The 14,626-nt window shown below is 35.7% G+C and overlaps 5 protein-coding genes across 5 annotated transcripts; 2 read left to right on the top strand and 3 right to left on the bottom strand.

Annotated features, from left to right (window-relative positions):
* Nucleotides 1-111: 111 nt before the first annotated feature.
* DFA_10732 (uncharacterized protein) lies at nucleotides 112-927 on the bottom strand (the record flags this gene model as incomplete). Its single annotated transcript, XM_004351323.1, has 1 exon — nucleotides 112-927. The coding sequence occupies one exon, from the start codon at nucleotides 925-927 to the stop codon at nucleotides 112-114; it is 816 nt and encodes a 271-aa protein (XP_004351375.1).
* A 572-nt stretch (nucleotides 928-1,499) lies between these two features.
* On the top strand, nucleotides 1,500-5,768 carry DFA_10731 (uncharacterized protein; the record flags this gene model as incomplete). Its single annotated transcript, XM_004351322.1, has 8 exons — nucleotides 1,500-1,622; nucleotides 1,805-1,880; nucleotides 2,147-2,316; nucleotides 2,391-2,863; nucleotides 2,899-3,214; nucleotides 3,782-4,227; nucleotides 4,307-4,540; nucleotides 4,625-5,768. The coding sequence occupies 8 exons, from the start codon at nucleotides 1,500-1,502 to the stop codon at nucleotides 5,766-5,768; spliced, it is 2,982 nt and encodes a 993-aa protein (XP_004351374.1).
* Nucleotides 5,769-6,275: 507 nt separating this feature from the next.
* On the top strand, nucleotides 6,276-9,153 carry DFA_10730 (Phytochelatins synthase; the record flags this gene model as incomplete). Its single annotated transcript, XM_004351321.1, has 5 exons — nucleotides 6,276-6,880; nucleotides 7,046-7,104; nucleotides 7,283-8,264; nucleotides 8,360-8,549; nucleotides 8,620-9,153. 5 exons carry the CDS (start codon nucleotides 6,276-6,278, stop codon nucleotides 9,151-9,153), a joined length of 2,370 nt encoding a protein of 789 aa, XP_004351373.1.
* Nucleotides 9,154-9,218: 65 nt separating this feature from the next.
* On the bottom strand, nucleotides 9,219-10,715 carry DFA_10729 (uncharacterized protein; the record flags this gene model as incomplete). Its single annotated transcript, XM_004351320.1, has 3 exons — nucleotides 9,219-10,015; nucleotides 10,310-10,537; nucleotides 10,634-10,715. The coding sequence occupies 3 exons, from the start codon at nucleotides 10,713-10,715 to the stop codon at nucleotides 9,219-9,221; spliced, it is 1,107 nt and encodes a 368-aa protein (XP_004351372.1).
* A 166-nt stretch (nucleotides 10,716-10,881) lies between these two features.
* Nucleotides 10,882-14,574, bottom strand: DFA_10728 (uncharacterized protein; the record flags this gene model as incomplete). The annotated part of the gene is made up of 7 exons (XM_004351319.1): nucleotides 10,882-11,031; nucleotides 11,871-12,185; nucleotides 12,599-12,998; nucleotides 13,186-13,284; nucleotides 13,305-13,394; nucleotides 13,603-14,159; nucleotides 14,425-14,574. The coding sequence occupies 7 exons, from the start codon at nucleotides 14,572-14,574 to the stop codon at nucleotides 10,882-10,884; spliced, it is 1,761 nt and encodes a 586-aa protein (XP_004351371.1).
* Nucleotides 14,575-14,626: the final 52 nt, after the last annotated feature.

Here is a 14,626-nt window from a genome sequence, read left to right as displayed (position 1 = left end):
ATGGAGAAGTAGCTAGTTTGGGGAAAATCTATTATTAAACTATTTATGTACTTTATTAATTAATTATTTAGATTGTTATTGTGTTGTTAGGGGTTATTTATTTAATATTTATTAACCATGTTGATTACCAACAGTTTGACCTTCTAAAAATTGTGGGCTGTAGTCATAGCCACCTCCTGATGCGAATACAATGTCTGGACTGTCATCATTCTTCCACTTGACAAACAATTCACGACCATAGAGATCATTGTCATAGTCACCATACATACTGTACATCCAAACCAAACTGTTACCGGTGAACAAACCTTTGTACTTGTAAACTCCAAGTTTGAATTGACCTGTGAAACGGGGAACCCAAACTTCGGCCCAATGTGCAAGAGAGTTGGAGGTGTTGGCAGACGACCCAGTGGCGCTGACAGAGTACGTTTGACCGTTTGGACACTCAAGGGTAATTCTCTTCTCCCAAGCATCGTGTGGAACAATCAATACGATTCTACAGTATCCTTGTTGATGGAGTGGCTTCTTTCCAGAGTACAATTCCCATTTGATGGCAGCTGCTTCACCTTGCATGGCTCCGAGATGGAGGAAATTGGGTGCCTTGTCGTAGACTGTAAAGATTGGGTTATCAATACCACCACCAGTTCTAATGGGTTTGTCCTTGACATAGCCAGTTGAGGAGGAGGATCCACCAGAGCCAGTTGCAGCACCATATTGTTGACCTTGGTATGGGTTTGGATTAAAGATATTGGATCCTGCATTTGGTTGTTGGTATGGTTGTTGGTATGGTTGTTGTTGTGGTTGTTGGTATGGTTGTTGGTATGGTTGTTGGTATGGTTGTTGTGGTTGTGGTTGCGGCTGAGCAGGTACTCCACGAGAGTTTGCGTCTCTTCCCAATGCCTTGTTATATTCTTCCCAACTAATACTCATCTTTTTATATAAATATTTGTTTGTTTTGTTTGTTGAACTGAATGAATAAAAGAGAGATGATCGTGTCCTTTTTATAGCCAACACCTAGGTGTATCTATCAATCATATTATATTGATATCTTGGTCACTAGTGAGGTACACAGGTACACACACCCATTTACCGAAAACACACCACGTGTACATGCATGGCTGGCCAGTGTCCACCCATTGAATAGTCATCATAGGTATCATCATACAATTGTTACCCTCCTTCCTCTTCCTTCCTTTCTTTAACCTTCCACAACACTCGTTCTTATTTATTTATTATCTTGTTATTGGGTGGGGTATGATAAGGTCGTGTATCCACATCCTCCTTTCCACGGTAGTCATCCACCTCCAAGTTGTATTATAAACTAAAATATCTTCAATGTATGTACACATGTTGCTTCAAGGTTGATCTCATAGAACAATCGGTCGGTGGTGTCTTTTCACAAATGTAGGAATGACCATTTTAGGTGTGTAGGAATGGGATGTGGATGGATGGTTTAATGTGATACCATCATTATATTGGGGCGCTCACCAAACAACCAACCAATGATCGAAAATGATTTTGGTAGTTGTTGTCCGATGTGCCGATTCGTATCAGATGTCACATTTGCCCCACAAAATCCAAAATTGGTCATCATCTTTTGTCTTTGTCAAAAGTCGACAAAGAATGTGTATCTCCTCCTCCCTTTGATACACACGTTCACCAAAACCATCAACCGTCAATGATAGGTAGGTTGACCAACTCACTGTCGACAGTGAGCAATGAATGAATACAAAGTGAGTTGTTTAGTTTGTGTACAAAAGAATAATAATATCTTTTCACCAAAACATATTCTTTATCTTTGCTATAGTTCATAGGTGTTGCACCACTCTCTTTACTGTCTGTGACTGTTCACTATCTAAGCAACACGTTCGTCAATAATACATGTATCTGCAGTCGACTAGTTATTAGTATTCCTCTTGTTGATGATCATATGATTTGACTTGTTCTGTCTCTCTAAGATAATCTGTACACTTTTACAAATATATAAACTAAAGATATATATTTTGGTGAAGAAGTTCTGATCAACCAATAATATTACAACTTTGAAGTTTCAAGATGGGAGAAAAAAAAAAAAAAAAAACTACTTGGTCAGCTGAAATTCCCTTTGGTGGTGTGAGCCAGTCGAAAAGGGTCGATTAGTGTTGAGTAGTAGGAGGAGCAGTGCAAAGAGAAGTAGAAGAAGTAGAAAAACATATTCAATATATTCAATCATATCATATCTATCTATCTATTCACTCTCTTATCTATATATTTCTATCCATCTTTGAAAGAGAGGAGGAGGAGTTTGAGATAATTGCTATATATGACAATTTGTTATTTGTATAACCTCACCTTTAGATAAACAAACATCACATCATTGTACAATACTATAATTATTATAATATAGAGTATAGTATAGTATAGAGATGGATGCAGGAGGAACAACAAACAACAACAACAACAACAACAATAATAGTAATAGTAAAACAACAACACCATTAACACCTTTAGAATCATACGAATACTCTGAAGAAAATAACAATACCAACAACAAAAGCAGTAGTCTTTCTCCTACTACAACTAGTACTAGTACAACAACAACAACAACAAATACTATTATAAACCATAATAATAAAATGGAGAATGTTAATGAAATGATGAATGGTGTATCTCTAAATACAAGTACATCATCTTCATTATCATCGTCGACTTCATCATCTTCACTTTCAAATTCATTTGGTAGTAGCAGTGGTGTTGGTGGAAGTGGAAGTGGAGGTAGCAATAACAATAGCAATACTACTACCTCAACTACTACAGTCAACAAGAATTCATTTATCAGTAGTAGCCAAAATAATATTGCAACAACTTCTACTAATCCTGCAAGTATGTTTGTTCAACTCTTTCTCTCCCTCTCTATTTTAGTACGATTATTAAACCTGTCTCTCTTCTCTCTTCTCTTTTAGAAACCAGTTTAACAGGTAGTTTAGGAAGTAGTAGTAGTAATAACAGTTTGAACACTGCTACAGCTACAGCTACTGCGGCTGGTGCACAACCTTCAAATGACGAAAACTACTATTCAATGGCAAAGATCTATTTGAACAACAAACCAAACTACACATTGGCACAAGGTTTGGGTAGAGTCGACTTTAACATGAAATCAGAGGATCTCGATCAAGCTTGGTTTCACAAGGAAGCTACTAGAGATGTCTCATTGGCTTTATTAAATTCAAAACCAATTGTATGTTACTCTCTCGATAATATATAATTATTATTATTCTTTTTTTTTCTATTTTGTTTAAATTTAATATTGATAGAGAAGAAGAAGAAGAAGAAGAAGAAGAGAGAGAAGGGAAGGGAAGGGTTGGAATTTGGATAGAGTAGAAAGAAAGAGATAGAGAGAGAGGGAGAGAGAGAACAAAGAAGAGAGATTTGAAAATGAAGAGAGAGCAAATCAAATGATATCAAGTAGTTCAATTTCCATTCATCTTGATAACTTTCTCAAAATAAGAACATGTGTCATAAATTCGTCTGTCATCATCATTATCGTTATCAAATCGAACCAAACCACCAATAATAATAATAGTAATTGTTAACAAAATAGAAGGTTGATAGAGAGGAAACGGAAAAGTTGAGAAGAATGAAGGAAAAAAATCAATGCAACCAAAAATACACAATTACAATTGAGAACAATTAAAGAATGATAACAACGATCATCGATTTGTTTTGTTTTGTGCTTTTACTATAATCGTATCGACAATTGGATGATAAAGACTTATATATCTATTTAATTTTTAAATTTTTTTAGGGATCATTTATTATTAGACCAAGTTCACAAGCTGGAAGTTATGCAATGTCATGGGTTAAAAGTAATGGAGATATTGGACACAACTTGATTTATGGATTGTGTCCTGGATACTCGTTGAAACAGAATCCGGTGAGTCCAACCGATAGATTTTGGTCACTACAGGCATTGGTAGAGGGGTGTGATTATCTTAGTGAACCGGTTGCAGTGTCATCGAGTACCAATGCAATCACGAAAAAATCAAATGCAAAGACCAACAGTGAAGTCGTCGGTCGTATCATTGAACGTTTGGTTCAGAATGATCCATGTCTAGGTGAATTGATGTGGACACTTTGTATCATGGGTGAAACTGCCAATGAGAATATAAATCGTTGTGAAAAACGTACCTATGTAAAATATTGTGATGAAGAATATAATGCTCCTGAAATTATACCTTTAAATGGAAATTCGTAAGACACTAAATATAAATAATTATTGTGTAAAAAAGAAGAATCTTTTTAATTAATTAATTTATATTTTTATTTTTAGATTATCATTAGTTGCACAAAGTTTACAAAATAATATGTTTACACATTCATTACATGTCAATGGGTATGAAGGATACTTGAGAATGAGTTTCCAACCAAATATAGGTGACCAAGAAGCATTGGCACTTGCCGCCATGTTGCTAAAAAACAATTCACTTACACTTTTAAATTTAAATGTAAATGAAATCACCGATACTGGAGCAAAAGCAATTGCCTATTCTTTAAAACAAAATTCGTATGTAAAGAAATCAAAACAATCATTTAGAAAAAATATATATCTAACCTTTTTTCTTTCTTTTCTATTATTTATTTTATTTAGATCATTAAAATATTTATCATTATCACAAAATTTTATTGGTAAAGAAGGGTTAATAGCATTATCAGAAGCGATTAGAGTGAATCGTACATTGGATTTTGTAGATGTTTCCAATCAATTGTATAAAAGTAAAAATCTAATCAATCTTGTACATACCAATCCCGAAAGAACGTTGATATCGTTGCTCGAAGACACACTTAAGCGAAAGTGTGAGTTGTTGGGTATATCGCAGCCAATCAACGATATGCAGAATGGCAGCAGCGGAGCAGCATCTACAGCTACGCTTGGTACGACGACTACGACAACTATTCCTCAGACGATAACACCACCTTCGGGCATCCACAATGTGACACTTCAAAAACTACCCTACTTTCACGGCTTTTTGACCAAAGAGTCGGCTGAAAAGAGATTGCGCATGGTCGGCGGATTTGGCAGTTTCCTCTTCTACCTCAACCACTATATACCCAACTCTATCTTTTTGGCCTACACGGTCAAGGCTACAGGGTGCGACCCACCCGACGGCGTCAACCCACGCAACCACATTGACGTCATACACCGCATGATCCACCGAGTCCACTTTGGCTACAGGTTTGTCGGCGGCGGTCTCAACCAGGCTCAGCCCACTCCCACACTCATCCAATACCAATCACCCGAAGAACACCGCGACGAGATTCTCGAAGAAGAATTACTCTACAACTTCCAGATCAACAATCGAAACAATGAAAACACCATCACTCACTCGAATAGCTACAACTATGCCTACAGGTACCGTCCCAAGCGAAAAGGCTGCGGTATTGTCATCCCCACACTGTTTGAGTTTTGTTCGTGGGCTCTTGCCTCTAGTCCGCAGTACAAGGAGATTGCCGAGGAACTGCACAGCATCAACAATGTCATTGGCGAGAGATTCCAAGATATCCACGATCTCGTCCCATTGTGGGGGTCGCGTGACGTCTCTCCAGTTGTCGCCACACTCTCTACCAACAAGCAAAACGTCATTCGAAAGGGTGTCTATCCAACACTTGCCCAGCTCTATAAATTAAATCGTTCCAAACTGATCAACCCTGTCACTCGTGATCAATATAAAGTCATTCGTACAAGATTAAAAACAAAGGAAATGGAACAAAAACAAAATAGACAAAATAATTAATAAAAGAAAGAAAGAAAGAAAGAACAACACAGAAACAAATAATTAGAAATGTTATACTAGTAGAGGGGTAGTATAAGAATTTAATTTAATGTCAATTAATTCTGGATTATAACATTATTAATACATTTAATATTTAACTATTTTTTTAAGATTTTAAAAATGATCTTGATATTTTGTTCTGAGACTGATGGGAAATAGAAACCAAATGAAAGGGTAGTGGATATCTCAGCCATAGAAGGTTGTTCGATTGTCCGAGACGAATAAAATTTTGTATCAAGAATCCAAAGTTTAGATATTTTCTTAATTTTTTATCCTTATAGGAAGTTTCGGATCAAGTATACTAAACAGGCAAACGACTTCAAATCAAACGAATGACATCAGAGATACATTCAAACAGATCATATAAATACATCATTCGAATGAACTTTTAATCATCATCATCTCAATCAATTAATCAAATAACTACACATATACGCTCAAACATTAAATATATTATACATTCAAAATATGTTTAGATACTCAACATTTATATTATCAACAATAATCCTATTAATTGGATTATCATCATCATCATTATCATATGCTGAACAATCTTCTCTACCAATTAAAACAGCACCATCTACATTTACAGTTGATTTTAAAACTACAATTGGTACATTTACAGCAGATTTCCATCGGGATTGGGCACCAATAGGAGTAGATCATCTATACTCGCTGTTACAAGTAGGATATTATAACAACAATGCATTCTATGATGTAATCAAGACACCATATCCTTTGGTGGCTGGATGGGGTATCAATGGAACACCTGCAGTTGCCAAAAAGTACAATGTCTCCATTCCAAACGATCCCACCAAGCAAGAGAGCCAAATCGGTACCATTTCATTCGAAGGTGTTATTGGTAGTGATGGAAATGTTACCAGTCGCACTACAACCATATTTGTCAACCTCGCTTACAATTGGTGGATGGATGGAGAAGGCTACGCACCAATGGGTATTGTAACCGAAGGATTCCAATCTGTAGTTCAACAATTATATTCTTATCCATTCTCTATCAACCCTGACAATATCTACAGTCAAGGCAACGCCTATCTTCAAGAGAAATATCCAAAGTTGGATTATCTCATTTCTGCAACAATCACTCAAGAATATTATTATTGAAATAACAACAATATTGAATAAATAATAAATAATATTATCCCTATCTTTAGATATATATCTATCGATCTATCTAAATACTGATTTCATCTTCTACAAATATATATTATTTTTTTTAGAATATGCATAGAACAAAGAAAAGAAAAAAGAATGACCATCATTGACGAGGAGTTGACGCGTAATTAATATTAATTAAAGTAAAAATAAAAAAATCCAATTTTAATAAACTTGAAAGACATTACTCATCTTCTTCTTCTTCTTCCTAAAGACGAACAGTAGGTTAAAGTCTTAAAGAGAGATAGATAGATAGAAGGAGAGAATGTTAAAAAGATATATTATAGATTATAAAAATCTAGCACATGTACATCATCGTTGTAAATCATCGTCATCTTCTGCTTCCTCTTCATTATTGACGATACAACATCATCGTCATCATTTGATTAGCAACAACAACAAGAGACATTATTCACAGCAATGTTGTTCTGTACAACATAATCACAGTCATGGTCATAGTCATAGTCATGGTAATAGTCATGCTCATGCTAACGGGCACAATCATAATCAACAACCACAACAACAACAACAACATGACATTAATAATATAATCAAACAAACAAATACTCAACAATCTCAAATTAACGCTACTACTACTACTACTATGTCATCACCTGCACCTTCACCTTCACCTACATCTGCACCTGCTGCTGCACCTGCTGCTGCTACACCAAATGTACCAGCAAAAGCAGCATCATTTAAACCAAGTTTCTATCAAAGACCATTACCAAGTCATTTGATTGCATTTTCATCGGATGAAGGTAGAAAGATATTTAGAGAGGCTTTGGGAGATGGTCATATGGAGGGATACTTTTCATTGTCTGAACAGTTTGTTTCACAGAGTGATCCAGCTTATTGTGGATTGGCAACTTTGGCAATGGTACTCAATGCTCTAAAGATTGACCCAAAGCGACTATGGAAAGGACCATGGAGATGGTTTGCAGAGGATATGTTGGATTGTTGCACACCGATAGAATCGGTCAAGAAACGTGGTATTACATTTACCGAATTCACCTGTTTGTCACGTTGCAATGGTGCCAAGATCAAATCATTTAGAGGTGATGAAACCGACCTCGAACATTTCCGTCAATCGATTATTGACTCTTGTTCAATGAAATCACCTCAACATCTTGTCATTTCATACAATCGAAAGGTACTTGGTCAAACTGGGTCCGGTCATTACAGTCCTATTGGTGGATACCATCAAGATAGAGATTTGGCTTTAGTATTGGATGTTGCAAGATTTAAATATTCTCCACATTGGGTACCTGTTCAAGTTTTATGGTAAATTAAAAAGAAAAAGAAAAAGATAGAATAGAATAGAATACATTTAAATTTGATATTAATATTTATATTTTGATTAATTTATTATGATTTAGGGAATCAATGTTATCATTGGATCCAGAAACTAAAAAACCAAGAGGTTATTATTTAATGTCAACTGATCCTACTTATCAACCATCATTTTGTAGAGTAAAGAATACATTGTCATGGGCTGGTATTGCTGATACATTTTTAAATAATGTCCCCTCTATTTTAGGTAGTATGAATGAACCTTCAGTTGAAACTGTAAGTTAAAACAATAGATAAGCATTTATTTATGTATTTAATTAATTAATTTGATTTTATTTTTGTATAGGTTATTAAAACAATATTTAAACAATTACCACAAGAAACAGCATATGTATTATGTGCATATTCACATGAATTATATAATAGATTGAGTGAAACTGTTGGATCTAAATTATCTTGGAAAACATTCTTTCAAGAGTTGTCACATACCAACATTTATAGAAAATTAAACGATATGGCCAAGTCGGGAGATATCGAGTGGTCAATCACTCATCATCACGACAATTCGAGTGCTGTCAAACAAAATGAAATATGTAATGACTATCCTGTTGGATTGGCTACAATCATGTTCCTCTCATTACCAGCACAAATGTACAGCACTCTTCCACTCGTTGTTCGAGACCAACTTTCACTACTTCGATCAATCGATGAATTAAATGTCGAAGTTATCAATGAAATCATGAAAATTAGAGAGGAAATGTTTCAAGTTACTTTAAATCCATGTGCTTGTAAAGGAAATGGAATGAATAACAATTCAATGTTAAATGCAGCAACTTGTAATAATAATAATAATAATAATAATATTAATAAACCAATTTAATTTAATTGCCAGATTGAAACTTCAACTTGGATAAAAATATATATATATAATGTACAAATTTGTTATTATTGATTATCTTCTTCCTTTTCTTCTTCTTCTTTATTATTATCTTCTTCGTTTTCTTCATTTTCTTCATTTTCTTTTTCATCTTCACCAAATACTTGTTCTCTTGTTAAATTACCAAATAGATTAGGTTTGGTTGGGATATGGTCACCGTAGGAATAGATTTGTGAGTTACCAATGGCATCAAGAACGGGGACTGATTTGTAAATGTGCTGGGGTGGATTTGTCATATCACCAATATCAAAGGCATAGATTGAAATGCCTGATGCCAGGATACTGCTGAACCACGATCCCAACAAGTACGGAGAAAAGCGACGTAGTGCTTGTACAGCACGTAGCATTGGGTACAGAGAAAAGATAGTGATGGAAGTACCGAAAACCCTAGAACTAAACGTGTCACCATTCATCTCTCTTGCTTTAAAACCAATGTAATCTGCTATTTCAGTGATACCAACCAATGTAAAGGGTAGTGCGGTCGTAGCAATCGATGTCCTGTACCCCATCGCAGTCTTGCCACCACTTCTTAACAAACCATAGATAAATCCAACAACCGGGGTGGCTACCTGGCTCTTGACAAGTAACGAGAAATCTTCGAACCGTGGTGCAAAGTATGTACTCTGGTGAGCACGTTTCTTGATGATTTCATCGAGTCGAGGATCAGAGTCAAAACCGTTGCCAACCAACATATGGTTGGAGAGGGCAGTTTTTGAGAGTCTAATACTGGCCCGATGATACTCGTTGGCCATTGACGTCTTGTGTGAGATGTAGTACTCGAGGATAGGGATGGCACCGGCTTCCACTAGTCGTTTGTTGACCGACTCATTATCAAGTGCCGCCAAGCGACAGATAGATTGGATAAGATATTTTCGTGATGGGTAGGGGATGACGGTCGATCTAGACAACTCTACAATACGCTCCAACGGTAGCTGTTCAGGGTCTCTATTGTCCTGACACAGAGTCTCGACTACCTTTGAGATTGTAGAGATGGTTCCATAGTTGCCAGACGCCATTTCAAACACTGGTCCCATTTTAAAGAATCGCTCTAGTAATTCATCAGTCTGCTTTTTATGTGTGATTGAGAGCACCTCGATACAATCTAGTAGACGATCGATATTCTCGCTTGTACCTAGAGGCAACCTCCTTTTACCTGCCATATGAGCCAACATCATATCAAATCTATCGTTTTGTAAACCGGTGAGTCGGTTTGTAGAGATCTGATGCATTGCTTCTATTGCCGAACTAAATGTTCCCATGTCATCCAACATGTCTTCATTTAATATTAGTGGCATATTATTATATTGATAGTCTTCATGTATATAACCTAATAGTAATAGATAAAAGTAATTAGTTGAATTTGATCTGATCTTCTAATCAAGGCAAATGCATATGCTTGTTCTTTGCTCCTCCTTCAACATACAAGCTGTACATACACCAAGTACCCCAAAAATAGGTAACTTTGCATGCTTGAAGAATTCAAGGATTCTAGCTGATGAGGCCATTCATCTAATCTAATTGATAACTATTAATAAATATCACATCGAGTGATCACAATCACTTTTTTGAATTAACAAGTGGGTGTAAGTTAAATTTAATTTAATTTTTTGATGACATTGTTGTATTCTCGCGATCATTCAACTCATATGAGATGAGAACAAAAACATTGTATTAATAACTTAATCGATCAGAGAGAATCATGATGCGACCTACAAGAATACAATGTCCAAAGTTTGGTGCGAACGAATGGTAACTTGTCACACGGCCGTGATTTTGATGTGTTTTAAATCCAAAGCAAAGAGAAGAAGAAGAAGAAGAAGTCTATCAATTTCAATTGGGAATGGATTGGAATGGATGTGACGGCAATATAATATGATATCATCATATTGGACTGGAGATTGGGATGGCCTTGCCTCATTCAAAGACCCTCTAATATAAATAAGTACTCTACTCAAGATCTTTCAATCTATCTATTCATCAGTTGTCTACATTTCACCTGTGTACATTTCTTTCTCGTTCATTACATCCCCAAGATTTTGTTATTCTATAATATCTTAATTCAGTTTCTTATCAAATGTCAAAGAGTAAGCCAATGATCATAATATTTTATATTTATTTCCTCGTTTATGTATTTATTAACTTTCTTCATCTGTTATTTAATTTAACAAGGTCTCTCAATTTCAATTTGGCTCCACTACAAGAGCCCTGAACTTCCATATGTTTCTCGATCCCTCTTCCAAGGGGGAAGTGATTCTTTGATACACCACGTTAAATTATTTGTTCCTTTGGTGATCTCCAAGGAAAGCCTCTTGATTCCTTTGACTTATTTTTGGAACAAAATCAAGAGTCTCTCGAGCCAACTGTTTTCGTCTCAAGTGTTTCTTCGGCTGGTAAACTCATAGTTAAATTCACCAAACATTTCCTTCCACCCAGAAACCCATCGAAATGTGCACCAAACAATTCTCCATCATTCATCAGCTTTTGTTTTTTACTTGTTCTTGTCCTTTAATTTATATCTTTCCTATTTATACACACCAACCAACATGCATTATTTTTGTTTGGTTCATCTTTAAATATCAAGTAGTCTCAAGATGCAAAGAAGTCTTTCATCCATACCTTAGACCTCAAAAAAAATGAAAAAGACAGTTCAACTATAGTACAATTGTAATTGTACTTAGAAATGATGATTTACCGACAAATAATGGTGATGATTCATCTCTTCTATTAACCAACTGACCAGCCAATGCATTTTGAAACAACGATTCAAACCCTTGCATTGGATAGCATTGTGTTGTTCGATCCACAATCTCTTGAAATAGAAAACAACGTCGTTTAGTGAATGGTGGATCGTCGATCATCATGATATCTTTGAATTGAAGAACATCTTTGTACTTTTCTTTAAACTCTATGTAGAATGATTTACATGTCATCAGCAGACACACTAAATCCAAGTTATCATCTACAAGATTGACTATCTTTAATAATAATAATGTTGATATCTTTCCTAATTGTAAATAACATCTTGTTGAATTATCTATATCTCTCTCTGGTCATCTTTGCGCAAAGATAATATGAATGATATTTTGCTTTTTTTTTATTATTATACCTAACTCTATCCCACTACCTTAATTTATTTATTCATATGTGTGTGTAGAACAATGCATTTTCGATTAAATCATTTACAATATTATTGAAATGTGAATGAAAAATAAAAGGATTACCTTCATTGTCAAAACGAATGGATAACATTTGAGTGTGATTGTGTTGGATGAATCCACCATATCCAGTACTCTTTTCGACCATGAGTACAGTGTCACTGGAGAACCTTCTAATTTCAAAGTCTAGTGACTTTTCACCTGGTTTGTTTCGATGATGAATTGTTAGATACTCTACACTTGTTTGAAAGAATATCGTCGATACGCAGAGGTTCGGTAGACGACACCAAATCCAACTCTAACCTTTTTAAACTTGCTGGCAAGACAGACATGTCTAGTCCGATAAAATGCCCATTAAAAGAGTCAACCATGGTTTGCACTCTAAGGAACAAGAGTCCTAAAGGAAGACTGGGAACTTGGCAGTCGGCGACATGTAAAGAGGTGAGAGTGGTTGGCAACGACAGAGGTAGCGATATCAAGCATCTTGCCTCCAACGACTCTAATTTCTTTGGCAATCTAATTGTAGAACTGCCAAATTGAGCATTGCCCATTCCAATTACCAAATGTCTAAGAGAGTCTAGAAAATGGTATTGATCGGCGGTTCCTACATCGGTGGTCAACTTTTCAAGATTACTATTGTATCGATTGAACAACTTGTTGTGTATTGGTTTCTTGGTGCATCCAATAGTGACGTTTTCAATGTGAGATGGTAACGGTTCTTTGTCACACAAGTTTGAGATGACTTTTTTTTTCACCCATACCAAGGTTTTGAGAGACTTTGGAAAGTCGACTGTTTCGTAACGCACAGCGGCATATGTACCCAACTTGAGATACTCTAGTTTGGGAAGATCTTTGATGACGGGTGTTCCATCCACTACGCAGTCGTCGAAAAAATCCATCGTCAGATGCTCGAGCAACACTAGATTGTCAAGTACATACACTACGGGTACGTCGTCGCAATTTGACTCTATCTTTAATCTGACCAACGATGATGGGAATCGGAAATTGTCGGGTGGAGCATCATCGATTCTAATATCGAGTCGGGTCAGTGACGTCGGCAGTTGGTAATCCCAATACAAGAGACTGCAGTCTAGTCTGAGTAGTCTGATTGAACTACTACTCGACAATCCTTCTATACTCTCTAAATCGATTGCAAAGGCCCCTCTGCCGGTAGACTCGGTGTGCGTAATGACCAGGCTTGATAGATTGGGTGGTAGGTAGAGCTCACCAAACTCACCGCGAATGGTGAAGATGTCGGAGTGTATCGGGCAGATCGATAAACGTTGGACTCTCTTCGTCAGGCCACATCATCAATTCTTCCAACTCTGGTGGCATCCAATCACTACCAGCAAGGTAATTTAAATGACTATATTTAGCTGTGATGAGACGTTTGGTAGTTGTTGGTGGTCGACTTTCAAAACACTCTTCTTCAATAAATACATTGGTGACTGGTATGATATTTACATTGGTGGTGGCGGCTGTATGTACGGTAGGTAACGACTGATCAAATGTTGGTTGATATTTCATCAATACATTTGATTCTTCTTCACCCAATACAAGTTGATTGGCCAATGCATTCTTGACAAACGATGTGAATGATTTCATAGGGTATGGTAGTTGCGATCGGTAATATAGATGATTACAAAAATCACCACCTTTACTAGGACTTTCAAACATCTCTATATCTTTGTATCTTAGTGTATCTTTATACTGTTCTTTAAACTCCAAGTAAAATGATCTACATGTCATCATCAGACATATTAAATCCAAGTTATCTTGTATCTCATTGATGATCTTGAATAATAATAGTGTTGGTATCTTTCCATATTGTAAATAACATCTTGTTGATTTATTATCTCTATCTTCTTCTTCTCTATCTTTATCTTTATTTGTTGTTTTGGTCTCCATCATCAGATGAAAATATTTTATGTGCTTTTAAGTATGATTAAAAATTCATTATTTATTTATTTATATTTTTTAGTTATTTTTTCTTTTTTTCTTTTTCTTTTTTTTTTTTTGATTTGAGTATTACCTTTGTTTTAATAAAATAATTGTATACTTCGGGTTGTATTAATTCTATTTGTAATATTTGATTCTCTTGTTGTTGGAATTGAATGAATCCACCATAAGATGTACGATTCTCCATCAGGATGACGGTGTCACTTGATAATCTCCTGATTTGAAATTCTAATACCTTCTTCTCATCCATAAAAGATCTGTGTATGTTTAAATGAGTGACATTTGTTTGAAATAATATATCA

This window comes from Cavenderia fasciculata (genome assembly GCF_000203815.1).
Source record: "Cavenderia fasciculata unplaced genomic scaffold Scf_EUAJFUG01CK1KI-5, whole genome shotgun sequence".
Taxonomy (NCBI): Eukaryota; Evosea; class Eumycetozoa; order Acytosteliales; family Cavenderiaceae; genus Cavenderia; species Cavenderia fasciculata.
Note: the sequence above shows the minus strand (reverse complement) of the source record. Positions and strands in the feature narration are given on the sequence as shown.